This window comes from Lithobates pipiens, unplaced genomic scaffold, assembly GCF_037356315.1.
Source record: "Lithobates pipiens isolate NorthernLeopardFrog02 unplaced genomic scaffold, aLitPip1_a1.2 Scaffold_37, whole genome shotgun sequence".
NCBI classification, from domain to species: domain Eukaryota; kingdom Metazoa; phylum Chordata; class Amphibia; order Anura; family Ranidae; genus Lithobates; species Lithobates pipiens.
In genome coordinates this window covers 5504249-5521327 of record NW_027507825.1, presented here as the reverse complement: position 1 = coordinate 5521327, position 17079 = coordinate 5504249, and the positions used below count along the sequence as shown (strand labels likewise).

The 17079-nt window shown below is 51.3% G+C and overlaps 1 protein-coding gene across 1 annotated transcript in view; it reads right to left on the bottom strand.

Annotated features, from left to right (window-relative positions):
- LOC143956507 (tyrosinase-like) overlaps positions 1-17079 on the bottom strand; it is a 38343-nt gene that overhangs the window by 18043 nt on the left and 3221 nt on the right. The window contains exon 2 of the mRNA XM_077466708.1: positions 2471-2684. Within this exon, the coding sequence (XP_077322834.1) occupies positions 2471-2684 (214 nt within the window). The remainder of the gene's footprint in view (positions 1-2470; positions 2685-17079) is intronic.

Here is a 17079-nt window from a genome sequence, read left to right as displayed (position 1 = left end):
TCTAAGTCACAAAGTATTGACTCAGGGGGGCACCATACAAATTCCCCCCACACTTTTCACATATTTATTTGTAAAAAGAATTCTAGAACCATTTATAATTTTCCTTCCACTTCACAATTATGTGCCACTTTGTGTTGGTCTATCACGTAAAATCCCAATGAAATACAATTACATTTTTGGTTGTAAAGCCGCGTACACACGGGCGGACTGTATGGCCTACTTAGTCCGCCGAAACACATTTCAGCGGACAGTCCGCTCGTGTGTGGGCTTCAGCGGACTTTTTCAGCGTGCAGTATGGCGTACTAAGTATTTCGGAATTTCCGTAATACTGTCCGTCATACTTTGGTTTCAGCGGACAATCCGCTCGTGAGTAGGCTAGTTCGACGGACTAAGAATGGTGCATGCTCAGAAAGGATTTACACGGCGGAAGGTTGCATTGCTGTGTATTGGACTTCCTATTTCTAGTCCCGTCGTACGTGCTGTACATGTCATCGCGCAAGCTTTCAACGGACTGTTTGTTCATCCATGTGTGGTCAAGTCCGTTCATTCGAAAGTAGGACGGACTGTCCGTCGGATTGTATGACGGACTAAGTAGGCCATACAGCCCGCCCGTGTGTACGCGGCTTAACATGACAAAAAAAATGTGGAACATTTCAAGGGGTATGAATACTTTTTCAAGGCACTGTACATGACCCCATAAAGTGCACTATGGTGTCCACTGCGCTTTGGAAACATTTACCAGCCATTTGTGCCCTCCAGGAGACTTGCCTTACTAGTGACTCTGTATCGTGCTTGAACTTTACCTGGGTGGGGAAAGTATATCACTCCACTCACACTAATTAGTCCAGGGGTGTAAGTGTGCTGGTTCATGGCTCACTGGACTTCCATTAGTTAGATCACTCCATAGATACGGAAGGGAGATGTGTTTTTTTGATTTAATGGTGAAATTTTGTGTGCTTTACTGATGTACCAGCTGGGTTACTCTGCTCTGCCTCTATTCATCATGGGGGATTTTAACTGCTACTTAGATCATACATTAGACAAACAAACCCCTATTACTGAGAAAATGGTGAAGCGCTTGGAAAAAAGACCAACATGAACCCAAAATATATTGCTGGCACAGACTCAACTGGCAAAAACATATAAATGTACTGACAGGAAACAGGAAATACTCATGCCCCGTACAAGCAGATTTTCGGTCGGGGGAAAAAAACTTGGATGGCTTTTCCGACGGAATTCCGCTCAAGCTTGGCTTGCATACTCACGGTCACACAAAAGTTCTCTGAACTTTTGACTGTCAAGAACGCGGTGACGTACAACACTATGACGAGCCGAGAAAATGAAGTTCAATGCTTCTGAGCATGCGTCAAATTGTTTCCAGCATGTGTAGGAATTTTGCATGTTGGAATTGGTACAGACGATCGGAAATTTTTCCGACCAAAAAATAGAGAACCCGCTCTCGAGACCGATGGAGCATACACACGGTGGGAATTTACAACCAAAAGCTCACATTGGACTCTTGCTGGGGGAATTTCCCATTGTGTGTACGGGGCATAATACTAATACACGCCATTGACAGGATTATAGTGAATCTTAAAGTGATTGTAAAGACCTTTGTTATTTAAAAAAAAATTATATATATATATATATATATATATATATATATATATATCATAATTACCTCCATTGTGCAGTTTGCTTTGTACAGAGTGGCCCCCGAACCTGCTCTTTTGGGGTCCCCCAGGAGTTCTCGCAGCTCCTCCATGCATTAGATAACCCCCTAGGAGAAGCTTACCTTGCGGGCGCGCTCCTGAGTCCAGCATTTGATGTCCATAACCCCCATGGGCACACAAGCACAGCGAGAGTGGGATGACATATTACATCGTCCCAGAAGGAGAGAGCCGCCTTGTGTCCGTTAGTTGACAATACGGAGGGCGGGAGGTGGTAAAGCACTGATAAAGGGAGTAGCTTTTCTCAAAAATGCGTCGGTTGCATTTCGTTTTCCTGGAGTCACTTATGATACTAATAGAGAACTTTGGACTGAGACTATCATTTAATGCTCTTTTTTTGCCCATCTATGCAGTTATTTCCTTCAATTTCTGCGTCCCCACTGGGATGATTCAATCAATTTCTCTTTGTGACATAGCCGCCAAGACAGAAAATGATTGGAAATGCAAAACGTTATGGTTATTAGATAAATGGGGTTATTTAACTGAGATTTCCTCTCACATAGGATTTGATTTACTAAAACTGAAGAGTGCAAAAAATGTTCAAAGCTTAATTGAACAAGCTGAAGTTAGGAGCTGATTGGCTACCACGCACAACTGCACCAGATTTTGCAGTCTCCAGTTATAATAAATCGACCCCATTGTGTCTCCAAGACAAGAAAAAAAAAAATTGAAATCTCCACAGTGGTATTGAAACAAAAAGCCATTATCTTACTGAAAAAGAAAAGGTTAAGAAGGCCCACCTTCTAAGGCATTACGGAAGCTTCTCTTTGAGGTTCTGTAGTAGGGAGGGCTGTCAAAGTCTTTCCATTTCAGAGTGTCCTCTACATCTTTGAAGGTGGGAAACTTAGTGACATCAAGATCATCGCCAGGCTTCCTGTGCAATTTTTCCATCTGATTCTGGTCAACAGAATTTAGGCAATATACATCAATATAATTGTACCCACTGCAAATAGACTAAGGGAAACACAGAGAGCCTTGTTAGTTGAGATATGAATTTTGAACCATTCCAGTTTTTTTGTTATAGTCTAATACCTATGTATATGTAAGTTTATCTACAGCCATGCTCTTCGCCTTGTCAAATCAGAATGCTTTGCATTTATTGAAGAAATGCAAAAGCACTCTGAATGGTGCCTGTGTCAAGCAGGCAACCTCCTGCGTTCACAATGTAGCAGGTGAGCTGGTCAGTATGGGACCTGGAAGCTAGTGGAGATCACTGAAGTAGAAGTGTAGAGTAGTATCTACTACTTCCAGCTTCTAGATACATCTTATGCTGCGTACACACGAGCGGATTGTATGGCGTACTTAGTCCGTCATACAATCCGACGGACAATCCGTCGTAGTTTCCACTGAACGGACTTGACCACACACGGATACACAAACAGTCCGTCAAAAGCTTGCGCGATGACGTGTACAGCACGTACGACGGGACTAGAAATAGGAAGTCCAAGACACAGCAAAGCACCCTTCCGCCATGTAAATCCTTTCTGGGCATGCGCCATTCTTAGTCCGTCGAACTAGCATACTGACGATCGTATTGTCCGCTGAAACCAAAGTACGACGGACAGAATTTTGGAAAATCCAAAATACTTAGTACTCCGGACTGCACGCTGAAATAGTCCGCTGAAGCCCACACACGAGCGGATTGTCCGCTGAAATGTGTTTCAACGGACTAAGTACGTCAAACAGTTTGACCGTGTGTACGCGGCATTACAGGTATGGTGTATGCATAGTTACAAGGTGGACCAATGCAAGACTGTAGCAAGAAACACAAATAGAAGAAATAACTGTAGTTTAATCAATATTAACTAGCTGTGTAGTCTAAAGTGCAACATTATTATATATTGTTTCAAAAAGCCCTTTTATTCATAATTGAATACAGAACACTTGACCTTTCATTTTGCCTACCTTGGAAGGGACTTCAGCAGCGTCATCTGTGCATGTGATTTGGCAAGGAAACAGGAGGACAGGTGAGCTGTGAACAAACTCTAAAGTAGACATATACGAAAAACAAACTCTGGACTGCCACACTGTCAGGAAGACCCTCCTCACGGACGTCCGAGCGGCGAAAGTCGCAGAAGATCTTTTGCCCAGTTTCAGGAGCGTTACCGCGATCAGCGGTGCGCGCGTGCACGCGGGTGCGCGCGCGGCCGTTTGACGCAAATTGGCGCCAATAGCGCTATTTAAACTGGAGCCATGCTTCACTGCCTTGCTGCCTGATCAACAGCGTTCCTGTGCTTCCTGGTAATCCGTATCTGAACCTGAACCTGAACCCCTACCTGTATCCCGATCCGTATCGAACCCGGCTTGTTCCCGACTCTGCTGTTTGCTGCCTGCCCCCCGACTTTGGCTTTGTACCCGACTACTCTTCTGGACTCCGTTTCTGTACCTGATCTGCCCGCCTGTGCCTGACCTGGACTGTTACACCATCCGTCAACTGTAAGTTGCTTGCTGTTGTACTACAGGACACCTCCCAGTCCTCCGCAATATTTGGCTGTACTCCCTCTGCGTTTGTAGCCTTCTACCTCTGGCTGCAGACTACTGGACTCTTCCACTGCTGCTTATTCCATTGCATCTGCATCCGTTGTTGGACTACAATACCCCTCCGTTGTTTGTCATTTCCTGCAATCACTTATATGCCGTTGCTGGACTACAGGAATCCTTCTGCTGTCTGCTGTACCTTACCTCACCTTTGCCTGCATTCTGACACCGGACTACAATACACCTCCTCCTTCAACGGTCTGCTGCCTCTACCACATACTATCCAGTCAGGCACTTGTGCCCCTCTGTGCTCCTGAGCCCCTGTCACCACTACCAGGGTCTCTCGAGTCAGAGGTCTACGAGAGGCCACTCCCTGTACTCCGGGCTCTGCTTAAAGGTACGTGACAGTATCAGGCAGCCATGTCTGAGCCCACGCAGGGAGATTCGGCCATGGAGGATTTATGCCGTCATCTTGCTGGACTTACCCAGGCTGTTAAATCTCTATAAGAAGGCTATTCTCGTTTGGAAGAGCGTGTCCAGGTCTTATCTACCACAGGCCCTACCGTGCCAGGAACTTCTTCTGCGCCCTCAGTAGTTATGATGCCCCCTGAACCCAAGGTCCCAACTCCGGAGAGGTTTTCGGGAAATCGCAGCAAGTATAGAGCTTTTCGCAATGCCTGTGAACTATTTTTTGCACTTCAACCCAGAACTTTCTCTCTTGAGTCCACTAAGGTGGGTTTTGTCATCGCCCTCCTACTGGGTGAGCCCCAGGCATGGGCCCACCGTCTTTTGGAACAAAAGGATACATGCCTTAACAACCTGAATACCTTTTTCCAAGCAATGGGTTTGCTATATGAGGATCCTCAACAGGCGGCCACGGCGGAAGCAGCCTTATACTCCCTTCAGCAAGGCCGTAGAGCGGCAGAGGACTATGCGTCTGAATTTCGGTGCTGGAGTTCCGATACTACCTGGAACGATGCCGCTCTGCGATACCAGTTTCGCATGGGACTCTCTGAACCTCAAAAGGATGAATTGGCCCGGGTGGGTGTTCCAGCAACTCTTGAAGCCCTTATCAACCTCTCCATCCAGATAGACAGACACTTGAGAGAACGGAGAGCAGAACGCACTGCCGGGCCGTCCCGACCAGTCTGGATGTTACCCCGTGTACCAAATCCCCCTGCACATCCTGCTGCTGACACGCCTGAACCCATGCAACTGGGCTCACTTAGACCAACGCTCACCACCGAGGAACGACAACGCCGGCAGCTCAACAATCTGTGTCTTTACTGTGGGGAACCCGGACATTACGTGAGATCCTGTCCTGCCAAATTCCGTAAGCATTCTTCTGTATTTTCTCCTGTTTTACCTGCTGTGCCTAGTAATGCTACTCACCTGGCTGTTCCCGTCTCTCTTCAGCTACCCGGAGGGAACATTCAAGTCCCCGCAATAGTGCCCTTACGGCCCAGGGCGAAGGAGTTGTCTGTACACCTTGCCGATGGGTCAGCTATCAAATCAGGACCGGTGACACAGGAGACATGTCCTTTGACTGCTACTATTTCCGGTAACCATCAGGAACAACTCTGCCTGGACATTATTGAATCTCCCCTTTTCCCTATCATACTGGGTATGCCCTGGCTCCGGGCACACAACCCGCAAATAGACTGGTCCACCGGAAACATTTACTTTTTCTCTCCCTATTGTTGTCAACACTGCTTCCAAGAATCAATTAAGGTCTCACCCCATTTAATGTGTATGGAGACCGATGTTGAGACTCGCCAGCACGTTCCTGAGGCCTACCATGACTTCTTGGACGTGTTCAGCAAGAAGGGGGCAGAAACACTTCCCCCTCATAGACCCTACGATTGCCCAATTGAGATCCTTCCCGGAGCCGAAATCCCTTTCGGGAGAATATTTCCCTTAACAGAAGTGGAATTGGAGACTCTCAGGACTTACATTGATGACAATTTGAAAAAGGGGTTCATACGTCCTTCTACGTCGCCAGCTGGGGCAGGAATCTTTTTTGTGGAAAAGAAGGACCATTCTCTCCGCCCTTGTGTTGACTACCGGGACTTAAATAAAGTTACAGTCAAGAACCGGTACCCATTGCCTTTGGTACCCGAATTATTCCAGCGCCTTGGATCAGCTAGTATCTTCACAAAACTGGATCTTCGCGGAGCTTATAATTTGGTCCGTATCCGAAGCGGGGACGAATGGAAGACTGCCTTCCGCACCCGCTTCGGACATTTTGAATATCTTGTAATGCCCTTTGGGCTATGCAACGCTCCTGTGACTTTCCAGCATTTTGTGAATATCTTTAGAGATTTTCTCGACCTGTTTGTTATAGTATACCTGGACGACATCTTAATTTTCTCCCCCTCTCTGCCAGCTCACAGGGAACATGTTAAGAAGGTTCTCACTCGGCTTCGCCAACACGGTTTGTACGCAAAACCTGAGAAGTGCGAGTTTGAACGTTGCAGCATTCAGTTTTTGGGGCTGATTATTTCGGTGGATGGAATCAAGATGGACCCGCAAAAAGTTTCGGCCATCCTGGACTGGCCAGCCCCTACTGATAAAAGAGGAATTCAACGCTTTGTGGGGTTTGCGAATTTTTATCGAAAATTCATCAAGGGATTTTCTACAATCATCGCTCCAATCACCAGATTAACGAGACAAGGTATCAAGTTCCAGTGGACTCCGGAGGCACAGGCCGCATTTTCTTTCCTTAAAGAACAATTTGTGTCAGCATCTGTCCTGAAGCATCCTAATTCTGCGCTACCCTACATCCTTGAGGTGGATGCATCCGAAGTTGCAGTGGGAGCAGTCCTTTCTCAGAGACAGGGCCCCAAGGCTTTATTGCATCCGGTGGCGTTCTTCTCACGTAAGTTGTCTGAAGCGGAAAGGAATTATGATGTCGGGGACAGGGAGCTACTCGCTATCAAAGCTGCACTTGAGGAATGGCGCTATCTCCTGGAGGGAGCAGCCCATCCCATTCTGGTATACACTGACCACAAGAACTTAGAGTATTTGAAGACTGCTAAGAGGCTGAAGCCGCGTCAGGCCAGATGGGCACTTTTCTTTACAAGATTTTCCTTCCACATTACCTATAGGCCCGGATCGAAAAACACCAAACCCGACGCGCTATCCCGGATGTTCAGCGAACCCGAAGTTCTTCAACCCACAGACACCATCCTTGCGCCCGGAAATTTCCTTATGCTCCAGGAAGATCTTCTATCCCAACTTAAGCAGGCTTCATCTTCAGCTTCACATCCCTCAAACACCACCTTACTCTCTAGCAATGACTTGTTATGGCATGAAAATAAGATCTACGTGCCCCAACAACTACGGGTTGCTGTTCTTAAGTCTTGCCACGACCACAAACTGGCCGGTCATTTTGGGGTACACAAGACCGCCGAACTTCTCCAACGCACCTTCTGGTGGCCTCAGCTGCTAAGAGACTGTAAACTTTATGTAGAATCTTGCATTACCTGTACCCAGAACAAGAGTAGCAAGGCCAAAGCCTGGGGGTTGCTGAAACCACTCCCCATCCCGGAAAGACCTTGGAAAATGATTTCCATAGACTTTATTGTAGAACTACCACCGTCAGAAGGCTTTACCACTATCCTTGTGGTGGTCGACAGATTGTCCAAGATGGCTCACTTTCTGCCCATGAAGGGTACACCTTCTGCCCCTGAGACCGCAAGGATCTTCATTAAGGAGATTGTAAGACTCCACGGTATACCTGCGAACATTGTTTCCGATCGTGGGGTACAATTTACATCAAAATTTTGGAGAGCTTTATGTAAGTCCTTGAAAATTGATCTTTCGTTCTCTTCTGCCTATCATCCCCAGACCAACGGCCAGACCGAACGAACGAACCAGACCCTTGAGCAATATTTGCGGTGTTATTCTTCTTTTTCGCAAGATGATTGGGTATCCCTTTTACCACTTGCCGAGTTTGCCTACAATAACTCTGTTCATTCTGCAACTAATCAGTCTCCCTTCTTTGCGAACTATGGTTTTCACCCTCAGTTTTTATCAGCCAATATCCCAGAATGTACGGTTCCAGCAGCTCAAGAAACTTTGAACTTTTTCTGCACCAATAACAAGTTGCTTCAAGAAACAATGGCAAGAACCCAAGAGCGCAACAAAGCAGTTTTTGACAGAAAGAGGAGAGGGGAGCTCGATCTAAAACCCGGAGATTTGGTTTGGTTATCTACTCTGAATCTAAAATTAACATGCCCATCTAGAAAACTGGGCCCAAAATTTGTGGGTCCCTTCCCAATCACCAGGAAAATTAATAATGTGGCTTATGAACTGAAATTACCAGAATCGCTGCGTATTCACCCAGTGTTTCATGTGTCCCTCTTAAGACCTTCAATCCAGGATCCCTTCACTGATCGGAACGTGGGCCCTCCTGAACCTGTGCTTATTAATGGTGAAGAAGAGTTCGAAGTAGAAGCAATTTTGGATTGCAGGAAGAGACGCAACCAGGTCCAGTATCTGGTGAAGTGGAAGGGGTATGGTCCAGAAGAGAACTCCTGGGAACCAGAGACTGGCATCCACGCCAAGAGGTTGGTTCTGGCATTTAAAAGATCTCACCCAGGTAAGATGTCCCAGTTGGGCATCCGGAGGCTGCCCATTGGGGGGGGGGGGGGGGGGCAATGTCAGGAAGACCCTCCTCACGGACGTCCGAGCGGCGAAAGTCGCAGAAGATCTTTTGCCCAGTTTCAGAAGCGTTACCGCGATCAGCGGTGCGCGCGTGCACGCGGGTGCGCGCGCGCCCGTTTGGCGCAAATTGGCGCCAATAGCGCTATTTAAACTGGAGCCATGCTTCACTGCCTTGCTGCCTGATCAACAGCGTTCCTGTGCTTCCTGGTAATCCGTATCTGAACCTGAACCTGAACCCGTACCTGTATCCCGATCCGTATCGAACCCGGCTTGTTCCCGACTCTGCTGTTTGCTGCCTGCCCCCCGACTTTGGCTTTGTACCCGACTACTCTTCTGGACTCCGTTTCTGTACCTGATCTGCCCGCCTGTGCCTGACCTGGACTGTTACACCATCCGTCAACTGTAAGTTGCTTGCTGTTGTACTACAGGACACCTCCCAGTCCTCCGCAATATTTGGCTGTACTCCCTCTGCGTTTGTAGCCTTCTACCTCTGGCTGCAGACTACTGGACTCTTCCACTGCCGCTTATTCCATTGCATCTGCATCCGTTGTTGGACTACAATACCCCTCCGTTGTTTGTCATTTCCTGCAATCACTTATATGCCGTTGCTGGACTACAGGAATCCTTCTGCTGTCTGCTGTACCTTACCTCACCTTTGCCTGCATTCTGACACCGGACTACAATACACCTCCTCCTTCAACGGTCTGCTGCCTCTACCACCTACTATCCAGTCAGGCACTTGTGCTCCTGAGCCCCTGTCATCACTACCAGGGTCTCTCGAGTCAGAGGTCTACGAGAGGCCACTCCCCTTTTTTTTTGGAAAAATCACATCACAGCTCAACAAACACAGCGAACAAGGAAAAATTGCTGACGTTTCACACTAGCTGTAGTGCTATAATAAGCACTACAGCTAGTGCGAAACGTCAGAAATTTTTCCTCGTTCGCTGTGTTTGTTGAGCTGTGATGTGATTTTCCAATAAAAGAAAGTGGTCTTCTGAAGAGTGCGGCAGTCCAGAGAAGCACGGATTAAGAATGAAATGATATAAGGAGTGCTGGACATGACAGTGTGGATGAGGGACACAGAGGGTTAAGCTTTATGGGTGGAGTTGAGGAAAGGTTTGCAGGAAACAAGTGCAGTGTAGGGGAGGGGTCATATAAAAGGGAGGGGTGTGGCTTTAAGGGATCATTCGGAGCCCAGTGTGACACAGAGGAGGCAGTTTTTCGCTGCTCCTCTGCTATGGCTGATCTTGAGGGACTCTTCGCGCGGCTGCGACGGGCGGCGGAGGTGCACGGTGCGGACTGGCTGCGGGACCGCGTGGGTGACCTGGCGGACGGCGATGAGGACGGCGGCGGGACAGGTGAGGTGCAGCAGTTTTTCCCCTGGGCCTACACCTCGGCCGCCTCGTGACTCCCGGAGCCCGGGGGGGGACCGTTCGGTCCCCCCGGCGAAACGGCCGGTTCCCGGCTCTCCCCGGTCCGGGCGGTCGTTGCGCCGCCGACCGGAGGGGGGCGGGGCTTCGCGGCAGCATGGCAATGGCGCCGGGCCTGCACGGGGCCCGGCGGAGGTGGGGGGGAGTGGGGGTGGCTCGGGGTCTGTGCGTCAGGGGGGGGTGCACATGGCGGTGGATCTGCGGCCTGCTGGCTCAGGAGCGGTGACCCGCGCGGCAGGGGGGCAGGGGGCGCTCCGGGGGGGACACATGCGGGTGGGGGGGGGAGGGCGGGTCGCAGAAGGCCGCCAAGGTGCCTGGCAGGGCCGGTTTCAGACGCCGGCATGCCGGGGGCGGCGGGGGGAGGAGGACATTGCCTGCAGTCCCGGATCGCATTGACCGGAAGGACCGCTCGGAGCACAGGGGGATGGCGGCGTCCCCGGTGCGCGCTGGTGAGGTCGGGTCCGAGAGCGAGCTGTCCCAGGAGGAGGAGGTGTCCTTTTCTGCGCCCGGACCAGTTCAGGTTGCCGGGGCCCCGGGGGGGCCGGGTAAGTTGCGCGAGTCTACTTTGCTGGCGGATGCTTTGCGTGGTCTGATGGGGGTGTCACAGGGGGGTGCGGGGCCCACGGGGTCCCGGGAGGTCATGGGGGGGGTTGCGGCTGGTTCATTGGGGGGGGGCGGGGCCAGTAGCCCCGGGGGGGCCCTCGGGTCCGCTGCAGGAGCTGCTGGAGGGGCTGCAGGCCCTTGTTGGTAAGTTTGCGGGGGGCTCGGGGTCGCCTCAGGTGGCCCCCTGGCTGAGTACTGGGGGGGGGGGGCGGGGGGGCGGAGGCTGTGCCTGCGCGGGACGCACCGCCTGCGGTGGCAGCAGGGAGCGTGGATGCGGGAGCTGGGGGCTCGGGGGTCCCCCCGGTACCCACGGATCCGGGGGCGTGGTCTGATCTGGTTAGGCTCGCGGATGCTGCCCGGTGCGAAGTCTATGTTTGCTTCGAGGGCCCGTTGGGGGCGCATTTGAAGCAGGAGGTGAGGGACAAGATCGGAAAGGGTGAGTATGTGGAGATTTTCTCTTTGCTCCCCCTTGAGAAGTTTAACTTGGATAGGGTCAAGCCGGACAGTTCCAAGAAGGACGACGAGGAGAAACGTAGGTATCGGCTGATCCCGCGCACATTTGCGAATTGGCTTCAGGCGTTCGCTATCTTGGCTAGCGTGATAGGGGAAAAGAACCCCGAGCATTGCTCGGCGTTGTTTTGTTACCTGGACGCGATTGGTGAGGCTCATCGGGTGTATGGGGGGTTGGCGTGGCTGCGCTATGATGAGCAGTTTCGCCAGCGGAAGGCGGTGCGGGCTGACCTGCGCTGGGATCACAAGGACATAAGCCTCTGGATGAGGCTTATGTCTGCCCCGCGGACGCCCACTCCGTTTCTTCAGGGGGGGGCCGGGAGTGCGTCGTCCTCAGGACTGCCGGCCGGTAAAAAGTGGGGGGTGTGCTGGCCCTTTAATGAAGGGGCTTGTAAATTCGGGGGCGCGTGCCGTTTCAAGCATGAGTGCTCCGGGTGCGGCGGCGCCCACCCCCTGTCCCGCTGTTTCAAAAAGGGTAAGCGCGCCGGTGACGCCGGTCACAAAAGGGATGACGCCAGTGAACCTGGGAAGGATGCTTCCTTTCCTAAATAGGTATCCGGATGGTGAGGCGGCGCAGGGGTTGATTGCGGGTTTTCGGGATGGTTTTAGGATTCCCTGTTCATTGGAAGGGGTGCCGCCGTTAGCCAGGAATTTGCGCTCGGCTTTAGATCACCCAGGGGTGGTGGATGACAAATTGGGTAAGGAGGTGGCGCTGGGCCGGATGGGCGGGCCTTTCGAAGTGCAGCCGTGGGGGGACCTGGTGGTTTCCCCGTTGGGTGTGGTTCCTAAGAAGGAGCCGGGGAAGTTTCGCTTGATTCATCATCTGTCTTTTCCGAGAGGGGGGTCGGTCAATGATTTCATTGACCCGGAGGCGTGTACGGTTTCCTACACGTCTTTTGACGCGGCGGTACGGTGGGTCAGGCGGTATGGTCGTGGGGCTCTCATGGCCAAGGCGGATGTGGAATCGGCGTTTCGACTTCTGCCGGTCCACCCGGAAAGCTTCCGGCTGTTGGGATGCCATTGGCGGGGCAAGTTTTATGTAGATTTGTGCCTGCCCATGGGTTGTTCAATTTCATGCGCCTATTTTGAAGCTTTTAGCTCGTTTTTGGAATGGGTGGTGAGAGATGTTTCGGGCCTGGAGTCGGTCATCCACTATTTGGATGATTTTCTGTGCGTGGGCCCGCCTGCCTCCAATGTGTGTGCGATTCTTCTGTCCACGTTGCAGCACATTGCGGGCAGGTTCGGGGTGCCGTTGGCGGGGGATAAGACGGAAGGCCCGGTTACGGAATTGAGTTTTTTGGGGATCGTGATTGATTCGCTGGCAATGGAGTGTCGATTGCCGGAGAATAACTTGCGGGATCTGCAGGCGGAGTTGGCAGGGATGCAGGGCCGGCCGAAGGTTCAGCTTCGGGCCCTGCAGTCCCTGTTGGGCAAGCTGAATTTCGCTTGCCGGATCATCCCTATGGGCCGTGTGTTCTGCCGACGGCTGTCGGGGGCCACCGCCGGGGTGACCGCCCCTAACCATTTTGTGCGCTTGCAGAAGGAACACAGGGAGGACCTGCGGGCATGGCATGAATTTTTGGGGTCGCATAACGGGCGGGCCATGTGGATGGCGGGGCCGGTGAGCAACTTCGATGTGGAGTTGGTCACTGACGCGGCTGGGTCTACGGGTTATGGGGCATTTTTTCGGGGCCGGTGGAGTGCTGAACCTTGGCCGCGCTCCTGGGAGGTTGCGGGGTTGTTGGGCAATTTGGTTTTGCTAGAATTATTCCCGATAGTGTTGGCGTTGGAGCTGTGGGGGGAGGAGTTTCGTAATTTGAAGTTGCGCATCAATTGCGACAACATGGGGGTGGTTCAGGTCCTCAATCAGATGACTGCTTCCTCGCCCCCTGTAATCCGGCTGCTGCGACAGCTGGTTTTTCGCTGTTTGCGGCTCAATGTTTACGTTTATGCAGTGCATATACCTGGGGTGGAGAATTCTTTGGCTGACTCACTCTCTCGTTTTCAGTGGGACAAGTTCCGGCAGCTGGCGCCGGGAGCGGAGGAGTCGGGGGCGCCCTGCCCCGGGTGGATGTGGGAGCTGCCCTTGGAATCGCCGCAGGTTGGTTGAAAAGGTCGCTGAGTGAGGCTACTTGGTCCACTTATTCTAGGGTGTGGGCGGAATGGTGGGCGTTCCTGCGGGAGGTTGGCGTGGCTGGTCGGGGCTCCGACCGGCGCTGGGTGGTATTGTATTTGGTGGCACGGAATATTGAGACGGGTCTGTCGCCTGCGTCTATTGAGCGGAAGCTGGCTGGGTTGGCCTTTTTGTTTAAACTGTGGGGGGAACCGGACGGGACGAAGGATTTTTGGGTGAGGCAAACGTTGAAGGGGTACCGGAGGGATCGGAAGGGTCGGGATGCGCGCCGGCCGGTGTCGTTTGACAATTTGGTGGCAATTTGTTCTCGGCTGGTGGACGTTTGCTCGTCTGCTTACGAGACCGTTCTGTTTACGGCTGCTTTTTCATTGGCGTTTTATGGGGCGTTTAGGATAGGGGAGTTGGTGTGTCGCTCGAAACGGGTGGCTGGGGGTCTGTTGGATCAGGATGTGCAGGTGGTGGCGGATCGGGTGAGTATACGGTTGCGTAGGTCTAAGACTGATCAACGGGGCAAGGGAGTGGCGATTACGCTGCTCGCCCTTCCGGGCTCGGCAGTGTGCCCGGTGGCGGCAGTACGGGCTTTCCGGGCGGTACGGCCTGCGGGGGCGGGCCCCTTTTTGGTGCATGCGGAGGGCTCTTTTCTATCCCGGTTTCAGTTTGTGTCGGTTTTTCGGCACTGCCTGAGAGCGGTGGGTTTGGATGAGCGGGAATATGCGTCCCACTCTTTCCGGATTGGGGCGGCAACGGAAGCGGCACGATGTGGGCTGGAGGAGGCGGTGGTTCGCCGGATTGGTAGGTGGGAGTCCCGGAGGTTCCGGTCCTATGTGTTATTTCTCTTGTTTCATTCCAGATGGAGGTTCTCCACGCCTCGTTTGGATCCTGGGGCATTCGTACGTGTGCTGGGGGGCCAGGAGAGGTGATTCTCTACCAGCAGACAGGCAATTGGGTATCCCCAGGCGGGTGGCTAGGGTGATGTGGTTGGGGTTCCAGGGCATGAGGTGGGAGCGTGTCATGAGGGAGGTGGAGCGCTTCGCTTTGAGAGACAGGCCCCCGGAGGTGCTGGTTGTTCATGCGGGGGGCAATGACCTGGGCGTTCGGAAGGTGAAGGACATTCTGGCGGATATTAAGGCGGATGTGTTGCGCCTGCGAGTCCTTTTCCCGGGCACCATTTTGGTGTGGTCGGACATTGTGGCCAGAACTGTGTGGCGGTGGGCTAGGTCTTTAGCCAGCATTGAAAAAACTAGGATAAGGGTGAATAAGGTGGTGGGGCGGTTTGTGGTGCAGAACGGGGGCATTGTGGTTCGACATCGGGAGTTGGAGGTGAATGTGGGGCTTTATCTCCGGCAGGATGGCGTTCACCTATCGGATGTGGGGATTGACCTCTGGTCCTTGGGCTTGCAGGAGGGGATACAGAAAGCTCTTCGGGTGTGGGGTGGCCCTCAAGGTTGAGGGGGTCACCCTTTCGGGCTGTGGTGGTGTGTTTTCTGGTGGTTTCTGACGGTAGACAGGTACTCAGAAGGGATCTGAGGGTGTGGGGGGCTCATCTAACGATCGGCCCCTCTGGGTATTCCTGAACGTTGGAGGGAATACGGTTATGTTCACTGGCGGAAGTTGTCTCCGACCGGTCACAGGTGGAGGCCTTTGGGAAGTTGGTCAGGTGTACCGCAGTGATTTGGTATTGGCTTAAGTGGGGTCACCGTCAGAGATCACCAGAATGGGCAGTTAATGTTATTTAATGTGGTTTAATGTTAATAAAGTTATTTATATTTATATATTTATATATATTTATATATTTTCATATTTACAAGTTATTGGAGTGAATTTTGAGTTATGTTTAATAAAGGCTGTTGTGGCCAGTTTACTCCAACCTATGGTGTGGTCTCGTTTCTAATAGGTAAGGAATAGTATAAGGGGAACATTCAGACTACACTAGTCAAGAGCTTATTTTTTGTCTGTTGCTAGTGGTAATAGCCAGCACCTGTGGCTTCCCAGCCGAAGAGACAGTTTACAGCCTGCATGTGTGCTCCTGGAGCGGTGAGATCCCTTCTTCTAAAGCAGACATGATAGCTTTTATAGAGATACAAAATGTGGTCATATTTTGTAGACACCTTACCTTCACACCCATGAGCTTTTTAGATATACCAGTCCATAAATTGGCCATACCTCTATGATTCTTAACAGCTTCAACCCTTATGGAAAGACTTTGATTTTGGCAGGGCTTTTTTCCTAAGAAAAGTTGCAGGAACTCAACCATGCCCCCTTCCCCAAACACATTAAATGGTGGGTGTGGCCAAATTGCACTAGCAGTGGCAGTCCCAAAGGTGCATTAAATATGAGAAGTGCATTATGTGCAGAGTTTAGGGGTGCAATGCCTTTCTGCTGTAAGATCATCGAGTGGGGGAGTTGTCATGCTGGCAGGGATCCCAGAGGATGCATGAGGCCTACTGGGGGATGCTCCTCTAAAGCCCATGACTGTACTGCAGCTGGGTCACCTGTATCTTCCTGCACTCTTTGAGAGCTGCTCAGGAGATGAGATCTGTGGGAGCTGCATAGAGTCACTAGTAAAATAGAAAAATAAAAAACTGCACTTAGGAAAAAATAAGAAACACTAATATAATCGGATGGACCAGTCCCAAAAGCAGCAATAAATGTGAGATAGAGCACAAGCAATAAGTAGAAGGAAAATTGCGCTAACTAAAGTCCTTATATCCAATATCGGGGCACTTGTAAACTGAAAAGATGGGCTTCTATGTTTACTAGTGACAGGAGAGTAGATGACCAGATCTGGAGGTGGCAGAAGCTCAAACTCCCCCCCCCCCCCCCAAAAAAAAAAGGTGGGTGTGGCCAAATAGCACTAGCAGTGGGAGGGTCTTGAATGTGTGAAGTGCATTATGTGAAGACTTTAGGGGTGCAATGCCTCTCCGCTGCGAGATCATCCAATGGGGGAGTCGTTGTCCTGGCAGGGATCCCATGAGACCTACCGGGGATGCTCCTCTAAACCCCATGACTGCACTGCACCTGGGTCATCTGCATCTCCCTGCACTCTTTAAGAGCCACTAAGGAGATTAGTTTTGTAGGAGCCGCTGAGACGCACTAGTGACAGGAGAGCAGAGAACCAGAGCTGGAGGTGGCCAAACTCCATTCCACCAAATTACAGCTGAAAAAAAAAGTTCTGGATTTGGGACTTTGACAATCATCCAGTGGGGGAGTCGTCATCCTGGCAGGGATCCCAGAGGGTGCATGAGTCCTACCGGGGAATGCTCCTCTAAACCCCATGACTGCACTGCAGCTGGGTCACCTGCATCTCCCTGCACTCTTTGAGAGCTGCTCAGGAGATGAGATCTGTGGGAGCTGCATAGACTCACTAGTAAAATAGAAAAAATAAAAAACTGCGCTTAGGAAAAAATAAGAAACACTAATATAATTGGATGGACCAGTCCCAAAAGCAGCAATAAATGTGAGATATATAGCACAAGCAATAAGTAGAAGGAAAATTGCGCTAATTAAAGTCCTTATATCCAATATC